A 17,495-nucleotide genomic window follows, 5' to 3' on the forward strand; every position below is an offset into this window, starting at 1 on the left:
AGTAGGATATTAGATATAAAACAAAGATGACTGGACTGCTACACAACTCCAGGGAGGCTACCTAGAAAACGGGACCCTAGGAAAGACCCAGGGATCACCCAATGACAGAGAAATGGATGAGATCTACATGAACAACCTGGACAACAGTGGGAGTAATGAAGGGCAAGATTTGAGGGAAAGAAAGGTTAGGGGAGCAGGAGATCCCAGCTGGATCAAAAACAGAAAGGGAGAACAAGGAATAACAGACCATGATAAATGAAGACCACATGAGAACAGGAATAGGCAGAGTGCTCGAGTTTCTCTCCAGTATGTGTTCTTTTATGCACTTTAAGATCACTGTTACAAGGAAAGGCTTTACCACATTGGTTACATTCATAAGTTTCTCTCCTGTATGTATGTCTCCTTTTATGTATTTGAAGATAGTTGTGATGTGCAACGGCTTTACTGCACAGATTACATTCATAGGGTTTCTTTCTAGTATGTGTTTCTTTCATGTGTTTTAAAATGACTATGATCTGCAAAGGCTTTCCCACATTCATTACACTCATAGAGTTTCTTTCCAGTATATGTACTTTCAAGTATTTGAAATGTACTGTGCTGTGCAAAGGTTTTCTCACACTGATTACTATTGGTGAAATTATTAAGGCCACTCCACGTAGTTAAAAGGGAGGTTTATTTTGTGGGGTAACTTACAAATGAAGGGAAAGGTTGCAGGGTCTGGCAAAGGTATGGGGCAGTATGGCGGTGTTCTCTGGAGATCTCTGCTCAGTCTACCTCCAGCATCCAGGGTCCCGGAACCAAGAGAGCCTCTCCTCTTGATCCTGGGTCTTCTGCTTCTTCCCTCAGCCCTGCCTTGTGGGCATGACCATTACTGAAGCCTCAATGGGTTTGGAACTTCCAGGCCAAGGCCGGCAGGCTACATACTACATCTCCCCCTTTTGTCTAAATAAGAAGGTTCTATCCTAATACAAGACTATATACAAAGAAATGGTTATCAAATATTGTCCAAGAGTAATGAGGGATAATGACCTAGATAAGTTGGAATTACAATAAATGCAAATAATATCAAGCAAAAAGCACATACTAAAATCTAGGGAAGTCTAGAGCATGGGTAGGTGGCATGTTACAAAGATCATTCCAAAAGGTGTTCTATCCTAAAGAACCTGAGTCTAATACTTAATATATTCTATCTAAGATTTTATATATATATATATATATATATATATATATATATGTATATATATATATATATAAAGTTGTAACTATAACTGCTAGTCTTCAACCTCATCAAAGACCTGAGAGGGAATATAATAATACCTGAGAAATGGGAGAAGGACGCAAGCAACTTTCGGGAGTCTTGCAAGAGTAGATAGAGACAGCTGACAGCCTGGACAGTCACCTAATGTTTCTCAGCATCGTTGGTCCATTCAAATTGGCTACAGGCCTAGAGTATCTGACAGACCATTTTCAGAAGCAGGAATTCTGAAACACCATCTTACCTTGTCTTGGGCAAAGTACAGTGGTTGCTTTCCTTGTGTCCCACTTGTCCAGAAAGGACAGCATTCATACTGTCAGCAGTTGAGGCAAGGGCAGTTCTTTGCCCAGTAGGCCATTTTGTGCCAAGAAGACAAACTTCCAAATGGAAATGTCTTAGAAGCCCAACATTCTCTCAGGATCAAATTGGTGCTGCCAGGAGCAATTGTCTCTCACGTCAACAGAATTCTAAGTTATTTAAATGCCATATTCTCTAGGTCTATGAAGTGTTTGAAGATACATCCGACCTATATATTTATAAATCTGGATAACCTAACTAACATAATTATAGAGATGACAAGCATAGGTGACAATAAATCTATAAGTCTTATCTACCTATACAACCTAAGGACTAAGGCTTCATGTAAACAAGGCAAAGTTTGTAAGCAAATGTACAGTAAAAGTACAATGACTTTAAAATTGTGACAATACACAAAATATCTTTAACAGAGGTAGGAATATATAGTACAATATGCAACATGATAATAATCCTAAGTATATATCAGTATACAGAATATCTTAAACAGAACATACATACAGTATGACAGATATAAATTTATATTTGTATCAATATACAAATATTTCAAATAAGAGTAAAAATATGTGTACATTATAACAAACATAGTTCTGTATTTGTATTAATATACAAATTATCTTAAATAGGAATATAAAAAGTTTATATTTGTATCAACATATAAGAATTCATAACAGTGCAAATTACAGTGCAAATATCTAAGGCTGCTATTTTACTAAATTTGTTTACTAATGTATATGATAGTCTACCATAATATCTTATACCTATCCATTCCATTTCTTCTTTTCCCTTTTTTTGAGACATATTTTCTTTCATTAAGGAGAGTACTGAGTTTAACAGTTTCTTCCACCACCAACCCTAGAACCATCATCCATAACCCTGAGAAATATGAAACCTTAGGGAGAAGGGGCATCGTTTTCTTAGAACTGCTTCCTGCTGTTTAGGGGGCGATGGTATCTCTGTTGGGTATTGTGAGAAAGCTCAGATAGTTAAATCTCAGTTATACTAACTGTAGATTCTGCAGCAACTCTCAGAGTAATGGGTAAGATTGTCTCAAATTCCGGCAAGAAGTATAGTATGATGATGATGACCATGACATCATTCTGGACTGGGTAGAGTTGTTGTTGTTGTTGGGGCCCCATCTTCCTTCTGGAGACTTCAGAGATTGCTATTGGAAAACTTATTTTTTATGAGAATGGAAGGTTTGGATTTAAAGATGACATGACATGTAAGAAAGGATTCTGAGAAATCAAGAGTAAGCATGGAGAGAATTAGAATCTCGAAGACAATGGTCCTTTATAATTGGTTTCCTTCTGTCTCACATCAGAGGGCTCTTCTGATATGGGACTGAAGAATCTCTCAACCTTTTCTTTTATCAATATGCTTGGGTTTAGAGAAGGAGTGAGCCAATTCCATCTCCAAAGCCAGCTTGGTTTATAATTGAATTGGAACCACAACTATTCTAGATTGATAGAGATATAGATGTTAGACAGTGATATTTTACCCTGTGTAGATTGGGTATAGTTTCTTTCTTTCTGCTGTAAACATCCGGATATCCAAGGCCTTATGATTTCTGGAAGATGAGTATTTCCATTATCCTGGGAAGACAAAAACAGAACCCTACCCCAACCTTTGATTGTTAAATTTTTCTTACAACCTGAAGAGATGTCACATTGGTGGATAATCTTTTACTTCTCCTCATCAAGGGGTTTCTCCTGTTCGAATCGAATTTTTATTAATTTTGTTTGTATCCATAGCTTTTCTTCTCCTGTGGAAACAAAAGCAAAACCCCTTCCCCAACGTAGGACATATCCAGGTTTCCATTCTGAGGTCAACACATCTTTGAAATAAACCGGTTGGCTTAGCTCGGGAGTTTTGTCTGTCGTCCAATGTCTCTCCGTAGCTGTTGTTCCTTTCTCATCAGCATTGAGAAAATTCAAGGTTAATAAAGCACTATGCAATCTATTTCTAGGAATCATTGTTACCTGTTGCTGTTTATTTAGCATATCCTTTAAAGTTCAATTGGATCTTTCTATGACTGCTTGGCCTGTGGGATTGTGTGATATACCTGTAACATGCTTTATATTATAATAAGCAAAGAACTGTCTCATTTTATTGGAGACATATGCTGGGGCATTGTCTGTCTTAATTTGTACAGGTATTCCCATGATGGCCATAACTTCTAATAGGTGTGTAATCACAGAATCAGCCTTTTCAGAACTCATAGGGATTGCCCACTGAAATCCTGAATAGGTGTCAATGGTATGGTGTACATACTTTAATCTTCCAAATTCTGCAAAATGAAACACATCCATCTGCCAAATTTCATTTCTTTGTATACCTTTTGGATTGCTCCCTGTAGGTAATGGAGTTTGGTTATAGAAGGAACAAGTAGGACGCTTTTTTACAATATCCTTAGCTTGTTGCCAAGTAATGGAGAAATTCTTCTTCAAACCTTTGCTATTTACATGGTGTTTCTTATGAAATTCTGAAGCTTCTAGCACATTACCTATTAGTAACTGATCAATCTCATCATTCCCTTGCGCTAGAGGTCCTGGCAGACCTGTATGAGATCTGTATGTGTTATTTATATAGGATGTTCGTTTTTTCTGATGATTTCCTGCAATTGTATGAATAATGAAGTTAATTCTGTATTATCAGGAATAAATTCAGCAGTTTCAATATGTAAAACAACTCTCTCTGCATATTGAGAGTCAGTGACTATATTGAGGGGTGCTGTGAAGTCCATCAGTACCATAAGAACGGCATACAGTTCTGCCATTTGTACAGAGCTGTATGGACTTTGAACCACTTTACTGAACTCTCCTGATTTGTATCCTGCTTTCCCTGATTTATTTGCATCAGTATAGAATGTGAGGACCCCAGAAATTGGCCTGTGTCATACAATGTGAGGAAGGACCCATCCAGTCTTCTTTATGAATTCTATCCTCTTGCTTTGGGGATCATGGTTGTTAATCTCTCCCAAAAAGTTACTGCAGGCTCTCTGCCAGTATTCATTATCTTTCCATAGCGATGAAATTTCCTCATTAGTTAAAGGTACTACAATTTCTGCTGGGTCCATTCCTGTCAGCTGACGAAATCTTAATTTACCTTTTTGAATCAAATCAGAGATCTTTTCTATATAAGTCTTTAATTTCTTATTTGGTTTACATGGTAGGAATATCCATTCCAATATAATATCTTCCCTCTGCATCAAAATACCTATGGGGGAATGTCTGGAGAGGAATATGACAAGAATGCACTTAAGTTCTGGATCCACATGATCCACATGTGCTTCTCAAATTGTCTTTTCTACTAGAGCCAATTCCTTCTCAGCTTTGGCTCATAATTATCTAGGACTATTTAATTCTTTGTCCCCTTCTAGAGTATTAGCCAAATTTTGTAGTCCATCTTTGGCTATTCCCATGATACCCAATAAGTTGGAAATGCTTCCTAACAACTTTTGAAAATCATTGAGTCTTCAATTGATTTCTCCTCAGTTGTATCTTTTGGGGTCTAATTTTTGGTAGCTCTATCTTATATCCTAGGTAATTAATAGAATCTCTTTGTATTTTTTCAGGAACAATTTGCAGCCCCCAGCAAGGCAAAACTTTTTTTACTTCTTCAAACATGCTTTCTAATGTGTCTAACTTTGAATCGGCTAATAGGATATCATCCATATAGTGATAAATTATGGATTGTGGAAACTTTACATGAATTACCTCCAATGGTTTTTTGCACAAAGTATTGGCATAGGGTAGGGCTATTTAACATTCCCTGTGGGAGGACCTTCCATTGATATCTCTTGACTGGCTGAGAATTGTTATAATTAGGAACTGTGAAGGCAAATTTTTCTCTATCATTTTCTTGTAAGGGTATGGTAAAGAAACAGTCTTTTAAGTCAATAACTATTATAGGCCATTCTTTGGGTAGCAGAGAGGGCAAGGGCATCCCAGTGTGTAGGGAGCCCATTGGCTGAATTACTTTATTAATAGCTCTCAGATCTGTCAGCATTTTCCAATTACCAGACTTTTTTTTTTTAAAATAACAAATACAAGCGAATTCCAAGGGCTGGTAGATTCTTCAACGTGTTGAGCGTTTAACTGCTCTTGAACCAGCTGTTCTAAAGCTTATAGCTTCTCTTTTGTCAAAGGCCACTGTCCAACCCAGACAGGTTTATTAGTTAGCCATTTTAAAGGTAAGGCAGTTGGTACTTCTGAGAATTCAACAGCAGTTGTGCTCTGTTTGTGTACAGCCTGAATGGTTGGTGACTGTTTTTTATAGCATTTTATGATATTATTCCTAGGAACATGCATTGGCCTGTATTCCTTTTCTGAGAGTGTAGGAATTTTAATCTGGGTATTCCACTGTTGTAACAGATCTCGGCCATTTGCTACATGTGGCTTCAGCCTTCCTCTCTGTCCTTCTGGCCCTATGCATTCAACCCATCCCGAACTCTGTTTTATCTGAGATAGGGTGCCAATTTCTAAAAGTTGGACATCTACCTCTTGAAGAGGCCAATTTGGATGCCATGATTTTGGTGTAATTATAGTCACATCTGCACCCATGTCTACCAGGCTCTCCAGAACCAAGCCATTAATTCAAATTCTAAGCTTTGGTCTTTGTTCATTTATGGAAGTCTGCCAAAATATTTGTTTTATTGTGTTCTTTGTAAACTGTGATATCAGAGCTGTTTCATCATCCATTGCAGTATTGGTTTTTACATTAGGCATTGGTTTATTCAGTTGTCCTGGAGAGGAATGTCTTCCAGAGTGGCTGGGAATGTTCTTACCACATTTGATTTGGGGGCCTGCAAGAGGCCCCCTGAGGCATTTCCTGCCAGTAAAGGGTTGCCTCATATATCTATTTTTGATCTGCACTCACTGGTCCAATGTCGGCCTTTGCCACATCTTCTAAATAATCCAGGAGGTGGTTGGGGTCTCCCGTTTAGGCTATTCCTAGAAGGAGTATTACTTCTAGAATTACCGCATGTACAGTTTTTACTTATATGACCTGGTGTACCACATTTAAAACATTTGGTACCATGGGGCCTTCTTTCACCACTGGGATTTGTCTCTCCTATACAAGACTCATTACTGTAGTTAAGAGACTTAACACCTTTAATATATTGAATCCATTCTTCCAAAGGAGCTGATCTGATCTTTAATGTTGTAAGTATTCTTTTGCATTCTGCATTAGCATTGTCTAATGCCAAGGACTCAGTTAATACTTTTCTTAATTCTTTATCTGACAGAGCTTTTGTTATAGCTGTATTCAGCCTTTGTAAAAAATCAGTGAAGGGTTTGTGTGGTCTCTAAAATATCTTTGTTTATACATCAGTTGCTTTTCCAGGTTCTGGAATTTCCCCCAAGCATTTAGAGCTTCTGTATGGCATAGGGATATTGAATGCTCATCATAAATGGCTTGTACATTCCTGTCAGCGAATCATCCCTCACCAAGTATTTCATCTTGGGAGATCTCAAAACCTCTGAGTTTACCTTGTTGTTCTAAATTTCTTGCCTCTTCTCTCAACCAGCTTTTCCACTGTAACTGCTGGCTATATTCTAGAACAGCTGAAATTAACTGATGCCAGTCATCTGGAATGATTCTATGTGAGGTAGACCATGAATTTAACATCTGTTTTATGTATGTGGAGTGTATCCCATATGTAACTACTGCTTCCTTTATATTTTTAAAGTCCTTTGTTGAAGTTGGTTGTAATGTATATGTCGTATATGGCTCGGGGTATGTATCATCTGCTGGCTTCTCTTGGATGATAACAGGATAAGCCATTGTATGAGAGCCATTTGGAGATGTTATAACCTGTATGGTCTTGCCCTTCATGTTTATTGAGAGTTTACTGCAGGGCTCATAAACGAGCACCTAGGATCTGTTCCAGGGAGTAAACTTCCTCTCTTGTAAGGGATTCAAGATTTCTCATGTTTATGTTCTTCTGAAACACATGATTCCATGGACCTTATCTTATCAATTAATGATAATTTTTCTTCCTTATATAGTATCTGAGTAACTACAACTTCACTCTGGAGAGTTAGTATTCTATCTATACTCATACTTATGATCAATAAAAGCAATTTTGGGTACAAGCTTGTTTTGTAAATCCTGGTTAGCAGATTCCAGAAAGAGAATCTTTTTCTTTAAGCCTTCATTGCTATCTTTTAAAGCCTGTAAATACTTGTTAGCAGATTCCAGGGAGAGAATCTTTTTCTGTAAGCCTTCATTGCTATCTTTTAAAGCCTGTATCAGTCCCAATAATGACTCATCTTTGTTCTTATTATTAAACCAGTGTTTGAACACTGTGTGAATTATTACAATGAATGTCAAAATGGTACAGGCCAGATATGACTTAGGGAGGTCGTATATTTCCAGGAAAATGTCATTCATCATACAGGCAAAAAGGTTTTTAAATTATTGTGAGGTAATGTTGTCAGCCATATTACAAGAATTACTCAAAACTTGTTAGTCAGTTTTAAGGTGTAAAATTATCAAGTACCTTTCCATGGTTTTGGGGGTGCAGTAGCACTTTTCAGCCAGCAGGAGGCATTGGTATAGGTCCAAAGCAGGGCCTGCTGGCAACCTTGGCTAGCAGCAGCTGAAGGCAGGAGCCAAGATGGCAGGGAGTCAGCATTCAGGGAGGAGTGGGAAGGCCTCACTCAAAGAGGTTTACGCTGGTCTGCAGGCTAAGCTAGGGAACTGAGACTGGACTAGCTGCTCCCTTTTTCAGGAATGGAACTGTGTAGGCATCTCCTGGTTAAGTGGAACTTTGCAGGCAGGTTTAGGTACCCGCCAGCCAGGGAGGAAGTTGAGGGTGGGAGCCGCCTAGGCCTTTGGAATTTGCCCCACATGAGCGCCAGATATTGGTGAAATTATTAAGGCCACTCCACATAGTTAAAAGGGAGGTTTATTTTTGTGTAGTAACTTACAAATGAAGGGAAAGGTTGTAGGGTCTGGCAAAGGTATGGCGCAGTCTGGCGGTGTTCTCTGGAGAACTCTGCTCAGTCTACCTCCAGCATCCAGGGTCCTGGAACCAGGAGAGCCTCTCCTCTTGATCCTGGGTTCTTCTGCTTCCTCCCTCAGCCCCGCCTTGTGGGCATGACCATTACTGAAGCCTCAATGGGGGTTGGAACTTCCAGGCCAAGGCTGGGATGGCTACCCACTACAGATTACATTCATAGAGTTTCTCTCTACTATGTCTTCTTTTTTGCAAATGAAGAGAACTATGATGATGAAAGGCTTTACCACATTGATTACATTCATAGGGTTTCTCTCCAATTTGACTTCTTTCATGCCTGCGAAGATAATTTGAAAATGTAACAGCTCTACCATATTCATTACACTTTTACATCTTTATTTCTGTATGAATTAATTTTACATTTTGGTGTACAATTAAAGAGAAATTAGATCATAAGTTTTTACCACTTTGGTTACATTTATGTTGTTCCCCTTCATTAAGGATTATTTTGCACTTTTTAAGATGCCTGTGATGTTTAGAGCCATTATTACATGGATCACATGTATGGCATTTTTTTTCCTCAATGAAAATTTTCATTTATATGAAAAGAATTAGAAGAATTCAGACCTTTACCCCACTTAATTTCATTAATACATTTTCCTAGACCATGGATCCTACTACATTTGCAAAATGAACCAGGACAGATAGAAGTTTTAGATATTCCCAATACTCATAGGCCTTTTCTTCAGTTTGTTTGTTGATGTATTCCCAATTATGCTAGAAAACCAATTAGGTATAAACTTGAATCATGTTTAGTAAGTCTACTCAATATGACACTACTACATAACTTTTAACTGTTTTGAGATGGAGAGGGATACATTACTTCTTTCCATATCCCTATGTTCATATGGCTTGTTTCCAGAATGACATATGATATACCTAGTAAATGAAGAATAACAGGTAGTTTCTACATTAGCTCCAAACAGCTTGAATTTTTGACCCTCATATACATACTGCATAGGGTTTAAGGTTTCTTACAACAATCCCCCCTAAACCTTTACTTTTATGACTCATCTCACCAAACTTAACAGTGTAAAGAAACTAGAGAGTAATACTAGATTTGATATGGAGTATTTGATCATTAGAAGGTTTTGGAATACACTTATCACATATTTAATGTGTATACCTTTGGTAATAAGAGTGATATGAAACTAAATGGATGGGCAATAACACAGCATAGCCCTGATAGAACTATGATTCAAATGCTGATATCTGTTAAGGTATTGATTCCTTGTCTTTCTTCTAAAATGAATAACCTCCTAACACAATCTATTTACCTGCCTTTGACATATATGGATTGTGAGCATTTAAAGATCATGAATGTAACTTAAGCTATGATTATTTACACTGTTCCATTTCTTTAAAACTTCCAGATACATTAAGATATATCCCAGCACTTGGGAGGCAGAGGCAGGCAAATCTTTCTGAGTTCGAGGTCAGCCTGGTCTACAGAGTGAGATCCAGGAAAGACACAAAGCTGTACAGAGAAACCCCTGTCTTGAGAATCCAAAAAAAAAAAAAAAAAAATGTATTCTGGGGCTGGAGAGATGGCTCAGAGGTTAAGAGCACTGACTGCACTTCCAGAGGTCCTGAGTTCAATTCCCAGCAACCACATAGTGGCTCACAACCATCTGTAATGAGATCTGATGCCTTCTTCTGTATACATAATAAATAAATAAATCTTTCAAAAAATATATCCTGAGGCACCTTTGTATCAGCTTTCACATAAAAATTACCTTTCATGTCTTTGAGAACTTTGACAATGGTCTTCAGCTTCAGGATTTTCCCAATTGCATCCTAAAATATAGGATGAGGAAATGTATAAAATATTACAGGAATTTGTGCAAAACTTGATTTACTATCTTCAGTGATCCTTGGAATATTTTCTGATTTAGTTACCTCATTCTGCCTTATTCCCAATAGGAATTCCAGAAGAGCATCAATAATCAAAAAATAGTTGTTCCCTTAAATTAAAATGAGAATGAAAATTTACCTATAGCAATGAGGTTCATATATGTCTCCAGCATCACATCTTTGTAGAGATTCTTCTGTGAAAGATCAAGCAATGCCCACTCCTCCTGAATGAAGTTGATGTGCACATCATTATAGGTCATGGCATCCTAAAATATGCTGTACATAAGTATGCCATACATATGTATAAAACAAAAAGCATGATGCTGACAACATTGTAAATGCATGGTTCTTTGAAAATATAGTCATATAATTCTGGTGCTTCCCACCCTTATTCTATAACTCAGAAATTACAATATCATCATCAATTTATTTTAAAGTGAAACTGAATTGCCTATTAACAGACATAGAGACAAGCAAACACACCAACAGCACTGAGTACACATCAAATAAATTGTATGAAAAATTACTAACTACAGAAAAGATGAGTAAGCTGGGTTAAATGGCTTTAATCCCAGAGCTCTGAGAACAAAGGCAGGTATATGTGCATCTGTGTTAAAGGCTGGCCTAGTCCATGCAATCAGTTCCAGGACAGCAAAAAGTAAATATAAAAGAACCTCTCTGTCTGTACTGCAAACATCAATCAAATGTACAAAAAACATAGGATAAACTCAGAGACTTTTTTTTTATTTTTTTTTTTTACTGAAGTTGCTACAAAGAGTTGGTTATTCACTCCAGTTCTGTATTCATCTTCTAGAAATATGAATTGCTCCAGTTTAAACTGTACTTTAAGAAGTCTTACTAAAAGGAACTTTTTATTTAAACAGTCCAAAGCCAGTTGAAAACATAAGCAATATCACTGTTGATTATAAATAATCAACACTGGACAGGACAGATGAGTCAGAAGTTAAGAGCTGGTGCTGGTGTTGCATATAAATGGGTTCAATTGCCAGTACTTACATGGGAGCTCCCACAACTGTTTGTTGTTATAATCTCAGGGATTCTAAGACCCTCTTTTGAGTACTGTGAGGGCCAGTTGTATGTGTGTTGCATTTCCATGTATAGAGGCAAAAGAATATTTATTGAAAAATAAAACAAGCAGAAAGAAAGTCACACACCTGTAATTTAATTACTCAGAATTTCTAGGCACTATTACTGTCATCAATACTGCCATCCTGGAAAAGAGAATGATAGCTGCTGCCAAATTTCAAAATTCAAGCACAGTGTAAAGCTCAGAAAAACGGCATATATTTGACATGTACAAAAATGTATACTCTAGGCCCATCACCCAATAATATATATAAAAAACCCACAGATGTCGGACAACATTTAATCTCAGCATGTGGTAGCAAGAGTCTGGTGAATCTCTGAGTTCAAGGCCAGCTTGGTCTACAGCACTATGTTTACAGTAGTCAGACCTACACAGACAAAGTTTGTCATCAGAAAAAAAAACAAAAACATTAAAATTTAAAAGAAAAATCGGGTTAGGAAAATGGCTTAGCATTGAATACCAATTTATAAAATTGTATCTTATGTGATTTAGTAATACCATCTATAATGTTGGTGAACTCATGACAGCACAAGAAGGAAGCTGGCTGATTCATTTCAAACATAACATAGTAGAAACATAGGAAAAAATGAGTTGAGGCTCTAGAGACACACCCCCAATGAGAAATTTCATCCAGAGAGGTTACTCCTACTTGAGGTTCCACAAGCACCCCAAAGAAAGCTGTCATGGAGAGACACATGTTCAAATACCTCATCCTATCTTGGAGCTTTTCATTCAGTTGGCTAGATTCTGACCCAGGTCACTATAGGCTCATGGTCATCCATGAAGAAAATGCATTTAGTCACTTCAATGATCCTCATGGTCTGCAACAGCCCCTACACGGTTCAAATGTCCAAAGTGGCTTTTGACACTCAAGATAAATTCTTGACTGTGTCATCTTATACAATTTGAAAACAATTTAAATCTTTCCAACATATAAATGACACAGAAACCCCTTTCTCATTTCAAATGACAGGAACTGAGACAGGGAGGAAAGACAAAGGGAAGAATGAAACCCAGCAGAGCAACCACTGAATCTGGTAGTTCTGTGTCAGTGACATGGGGCTTCATTTTCAAAAGGTTTAGATGGTTCTCTTCCCACAACTTCCCATACATCTCTCTCTTTGGTTACTTCAACTCTATATATGCAGCTCTCCTTGGAAGGTGTCTCATCACTTAAGTATCTCAACGTGTTATGGTCTTAAATTGCAAACGAGGCTTCATCCTCATAGTACCATGCAATGAACTTAGACAGTCTCCTCACTGGAGCTCTTACCATACCAAACACAGATGCCTACAACATGAAAATGCAGACTAAGAATGTATAATCTTAAATTTTGTATCATTGTGATTTTCAAAACAGTTCAATATCAATGATTCCCCTAAGTTTGGCTTCTAAGTTGTGATATCCCATTCCATGCTTGAAACCAAGTGGTGGCAGTCTTTGAATAAAGTTGCTTCCTGGGATTGGGAATCACTTTTCCTATTCCCTCCATTAACTGAGGTCACAGAAAGATGGATTCTTACAATTAGGGCACCTTGCTAGGCTTCCAATGTAGAGTAAGTGCCTTCTTTTTAATAGTGATAATCTCCCTGAAAATTGCATCTGACTACCTTCTGCAAGTTCATAGTGCTGTTTTCTCTGCAACCCATAGACTTCTCAATTGTTTATAATCCATTTCTTGATTTTTTTAATGTAGTACTGAATGAATCATAAGTAATAGCTATCCAAAAGAGTCAATATTCCATCTAAGAAATCAGCCCCATTATTTTTTTTCTAAATTCTGCTTTACACAATTTCTTGAGGACATGGGCAAAATAAGAAAAGTTAAGGGCCAAAATATCATACAAATGACCTCTTTTTTAATTCCCCTGAAATACTTTGACCACTTCCTCCACTGCTTGCACTACCTTCAAAGTACTATAAGAATAACCAATTAAGCTCTGTGTGCAGCTTTCTATGTCCTTTGCCATCTAACTTTTGATATGCTCAACATTGCCCCAAAAAGTCATCATTCCCAGCACCTTTGATCAGCCAAATCACTTTTGGTTTACCACATTCTGTTACAACTTGCTTTTTTCTTGCTCTGATTCAATTCTCTACACAAAAGCACCTCAGGTAACGAACGTGCTTATTTGGCTTATTCTGGCAGATCACAATCCATCATTGTCAGTGTTTAGGATAGATATTCAAATTAGCAACTGAAGGCAAAAATCATGAGTAATCTTTGTTTCCAGGCTTTCTCTCTAACATAATCATTGTCTCATGCCAAGCTTGCTGTCTTATCTAGAGCAGGCCAACTTTCTTAAGGATATTGCACACTCAGTGGAAGGGCTATTACCCATAAATCATCAATCAACAAAATCTCAAACAGACTTAGCAACTAGGTATTCTGATGGGGCACATCCTCAACGGATGTTTCCAAAGGTGACTGTGGGCTCTGAAATGTTGATATCAGAAAGTAACTAGGACACAGAGACAATAATATATGAGACTTTACAAACCCAAACCCAATGAATCAACTTCATCAATAACTTAAATAGTGAAAAAAAAAACATTGGTGATGATAACAAGTAGCAAAACAGATACACCAAGAAATGAAGAAATACAAGTTTCTGAGATCAAAAAGAGAAAACTAAAATTGTTCCTCCACAGAAAATATCCAAATGAAAAGACTAAGGACATGCTAACATATTGTAGTAATTTTCCATAAAAATGAGTGAAGTTCCATCATTTATTTGCCAAAGAAACAATATAACTATATCATAACTAAAAAAAAACCTCATACAACAGAGATGGTACAACTGATAAAAGGAGACAGAAAGATAGACCTATAAATGTAAGATTGTCCCTTGAAAAAGAGTTGTAAGTTTCTAATGAAAATCAAAATCAGAGAAATCACTGACCACCACCCACACTGTGTACTTCAGTTCTCTCCTTCACCAATAATAGAAAATGGGTTGGGTGAGGAGACTTTTCCACCAAAATTGGAATCATTCACGTGAAGCCTGATATTTCTTGACTGTAGAAAATAGTTTTGGCTACTAATACTACCTTATTCTCCTTTGATAAAGAAAAGGATATCTGTTAGAAAATTTAGAAACAATTTTGTTTCCTATGATTGATGATTAGATTTAAACCTGTATCAGAGTAAGAAAATGAAATTTTTTTAAATAAATGAAAGACAGTATTTTTTGAAAGGTAATGTATGATTTTATTATATACTTAAAGCAACCCAATTTCTTTAATTTCTTTGTAAGTCAAAAGAGCTTTTGCAAACAAGTCTAGACCCATTGTATGTGTATATTTGTATGTATGAGAACGAATATTTTCCATGTGTATATAGGTGACAGAACATAGAGCATGTCAGATCTCCTGGATCTGAAATAGCAGGTGATTATAACCTCTGAACTTTGGTGCTCATAGCTGAACTCCCCCAAGAAGAGTATTTGCTAAGACATTTGCAGCACAAATACTACTTCTTTTCCAATAAACTAGACGTCTTTCACAGATTGGCAACAACAAAAACCTAAATAAGGAAATAAGTAAATAAATGATCCCTGCGAACCTAATGCATCACTATTAAGGTGTTGAGTATGGAACCAGGAAGACTATCCACAGACCTTCCCCACTTTCAGGGATCCAATACTCAGGGTTGCCCTGATTGCTGAAACAGAACTCCAGCTGCACCTTCTCTCCCTTTCCATGTTTCCTGTTGATTCCAAAGACCATCCCCACCTACCCTTCCCTACTCACCTCATATCTGAGTCCCATCACTTAACTGGGGTGGACATACTCTGCTCATTTACTCACCAAATCTTCCAGAAGACTAGTTAGCATGTCTGCAGATCTACCATATCTCTTACCCCACACCTGATTTTCAAAGTTGCTCCTCTCAGTGGAGTAGAACATCAGAGGCAGCTTACTCTCTTCCCTCTCCCGAGAGAGATTGGCCCTGGGTTAAGAAGAAGGTGAACAAGAAACTATTCATAACCAGAATCCAAGAGTGCTACTTGTCTGTACTTCAGCCTACTAAAACTTTGTATGCAATCCTGGTGCTTGTTTTCACTCTATTGCCTTTTAATGTTTATTGCCCACACCACATATAACCACTCTTGCCCCACTTTTTTTCTTAGCACATTTCTTGCTAGAAGATAGTAGCTTTAATTTAAGGTTTCCAATGTTTGTATTTTGCCTACATGTCTGTGTACCACTTGTATTTCTGGTATCTATCAAAGCCAGAAGTGGAAGTAAGATTCCCTGCAACTGGAATAAAAGATGACTGTGAGCTTCAATATCAATGCTATAAATCAACCCAGGTGCCCAATAAAAGTCATCACTGCTGGCACTTGCTAAGCCTTTGCTACATCCCCCCAGTTTTTGCCCCCATTATAGAAAATCTGTTTGATCTTGTGTCTGTTAGACTTTATTGCTATTATGTATTTAGTTTGAGGGTTTTTTTTTTTTTTTTTTTTTTTTTTTTTTTTTGCAACAAGCTCTCAGGGAGCCCAGACTGACCTCATTTGAATCCTTGAACTTCTGATACCTCTATATTTCAAGAAGGGGATTTAGCTCAGTGTTAGAGCACTTGCCTAGCAAGCGCAAGATCCTGGGTTCGGTCCTCAGCTCTGGCAAAAAAAAAAAAAAAAAAGGCCTGGGGTTACAAGTGTGCACCATTACCACAGCTGTTATGGGTTGCAGCATCTCCTCTGACTCCACCTTTCTTCTTGCTGTATCTCTTGGATTACACACTTCATTCTGTTCTGCCTTGCCATAGGCCATAGCAGCTTCTTTACTAACCAATGGAAGCAACACACATTCACAGAATACAGAAAGACAATCCCACAGCAGCTGTGCATGTCCTACTTTATGACGCGGTGGGGAGGATAACACCCAGCTGACAAGGCAGTTCAGGTCACATGGTAAGGGGGTGGCCCACTGTCAAATGTTCAGTTTCTCCCAATGACTGGGATTAATGGGATGTGCTCTCATGCTTGGCCATATTTATTTTTGAAATTGATTCTATTGGCACCAATGGCAGACACTTCAAATGACTTTAAGAGGTATTGTGTTGTTCTAATTCTCTAATGCTCCTTTTCTTGTATGTAATTCAGTTCTCTCTCTCTCTCTCTCTCTCTCTCTCTCTCTCTCTCTCTCTGTGTGTGTGTGTGTGTGTGTGTGTGTGTGTGTGTGTGTGTGTGTGTGTTTGTAGACTATGGCACAGGCTTTAAAACTCACAATGATCTTCCTGCCTTTGTTCCCAGTTTGCTGGCAGTAAAAGAATACACTACCACTCGCAGCTTGGAAAATAATTTTTATGGTCAAAGTCTCCTCTTCTTAGGGTGGACAGGGAAGCAAGGAGATGGAGTCAGGACCCCTGATATTGGGGTTAGATTTATTAGTGAGTCTCTGTATGTACTGGGAATGGAAGCTGGATGCTCTGAAAGAATCTTCAGTGCTCTTAACCGGTAAGGTATTTTCCAACCTAAGTTTTTTATTCTTGATTATGTTTCCTAACCAAGATGGCCCAGTCAGGGAAAGATAAAAAGAAGAATTCTCAGCTGGGTGGTAGTGGCGCACACCTGTAATCCCAGCACTTGGGAGGCAGAGGCAGGTGGATCTCTGTGAGTTCAAGGCCAGCCTGGTCTACAAAGCGAGCCAGGACAGCCTCCAAAGCTACAGAGAAACCCTGTCTTGAAAAACAAAAACAAAAAAAAAACAAAAAAAAAAAAAAAAAAAAAAAACAGAAAAAAAGAATTCTCCTGAGAGAATTAACCTCAAACAAAGATGAGCTCCCCAATTATTTCACCAATACAACATGGTAAGCCCAATATATATATATATATATATATATATATATATATATATATATATATATATATATATATATATATATCTCCAACCAATACTGATGCAGCAGATTGTATTAATGTATTCC

The 17,495-nt window shown here is 37.6% G+C and overlaps 1 protein-coding gene across 1 annotated transcript; it reads right to left on the minus strand.

The window, feature by feature from the left end:
* Positions 1-8,734: 8,734 nt before the first annotated feature.
* On the minus strand, positions 8,735-16,339 carry LOC118591213 (zinc finger protein 120-like). The gene is made up of 5 exons (XM_036199340.1): positions 16,238-16,339; positions 10,591-10,717; positions 10,334-10,394; positions 9,421-9,476; positions 8,735-8,874 (listed from the first exon to the last, which is right to left on the minus strand). The coding sequence occupies exons 1-5, from the start codon at positions 16,337-16,339 to the stop codon at positions 8,735-8,737; spliced, it is 486 nt and encodes a 161-aa protein (XP_036055233.1).
* Between the last annotated feature and the right edge of the window lie 1,156 nt (positions 16,340-17,495).

Source organism: Onychomys torridus, chromosome 9 (genome assembly GCF_903995425.1).
Source record: "Onychomys torridus chromosome 9, mOncTor1.1, whole genome shotgun sequence".
Lineage (NCBI taxonomy): Eukaryota > Metazoa > Chordata > Mammalia > Rodentia > Cricetidae > Onychomys > Onychomys torridus.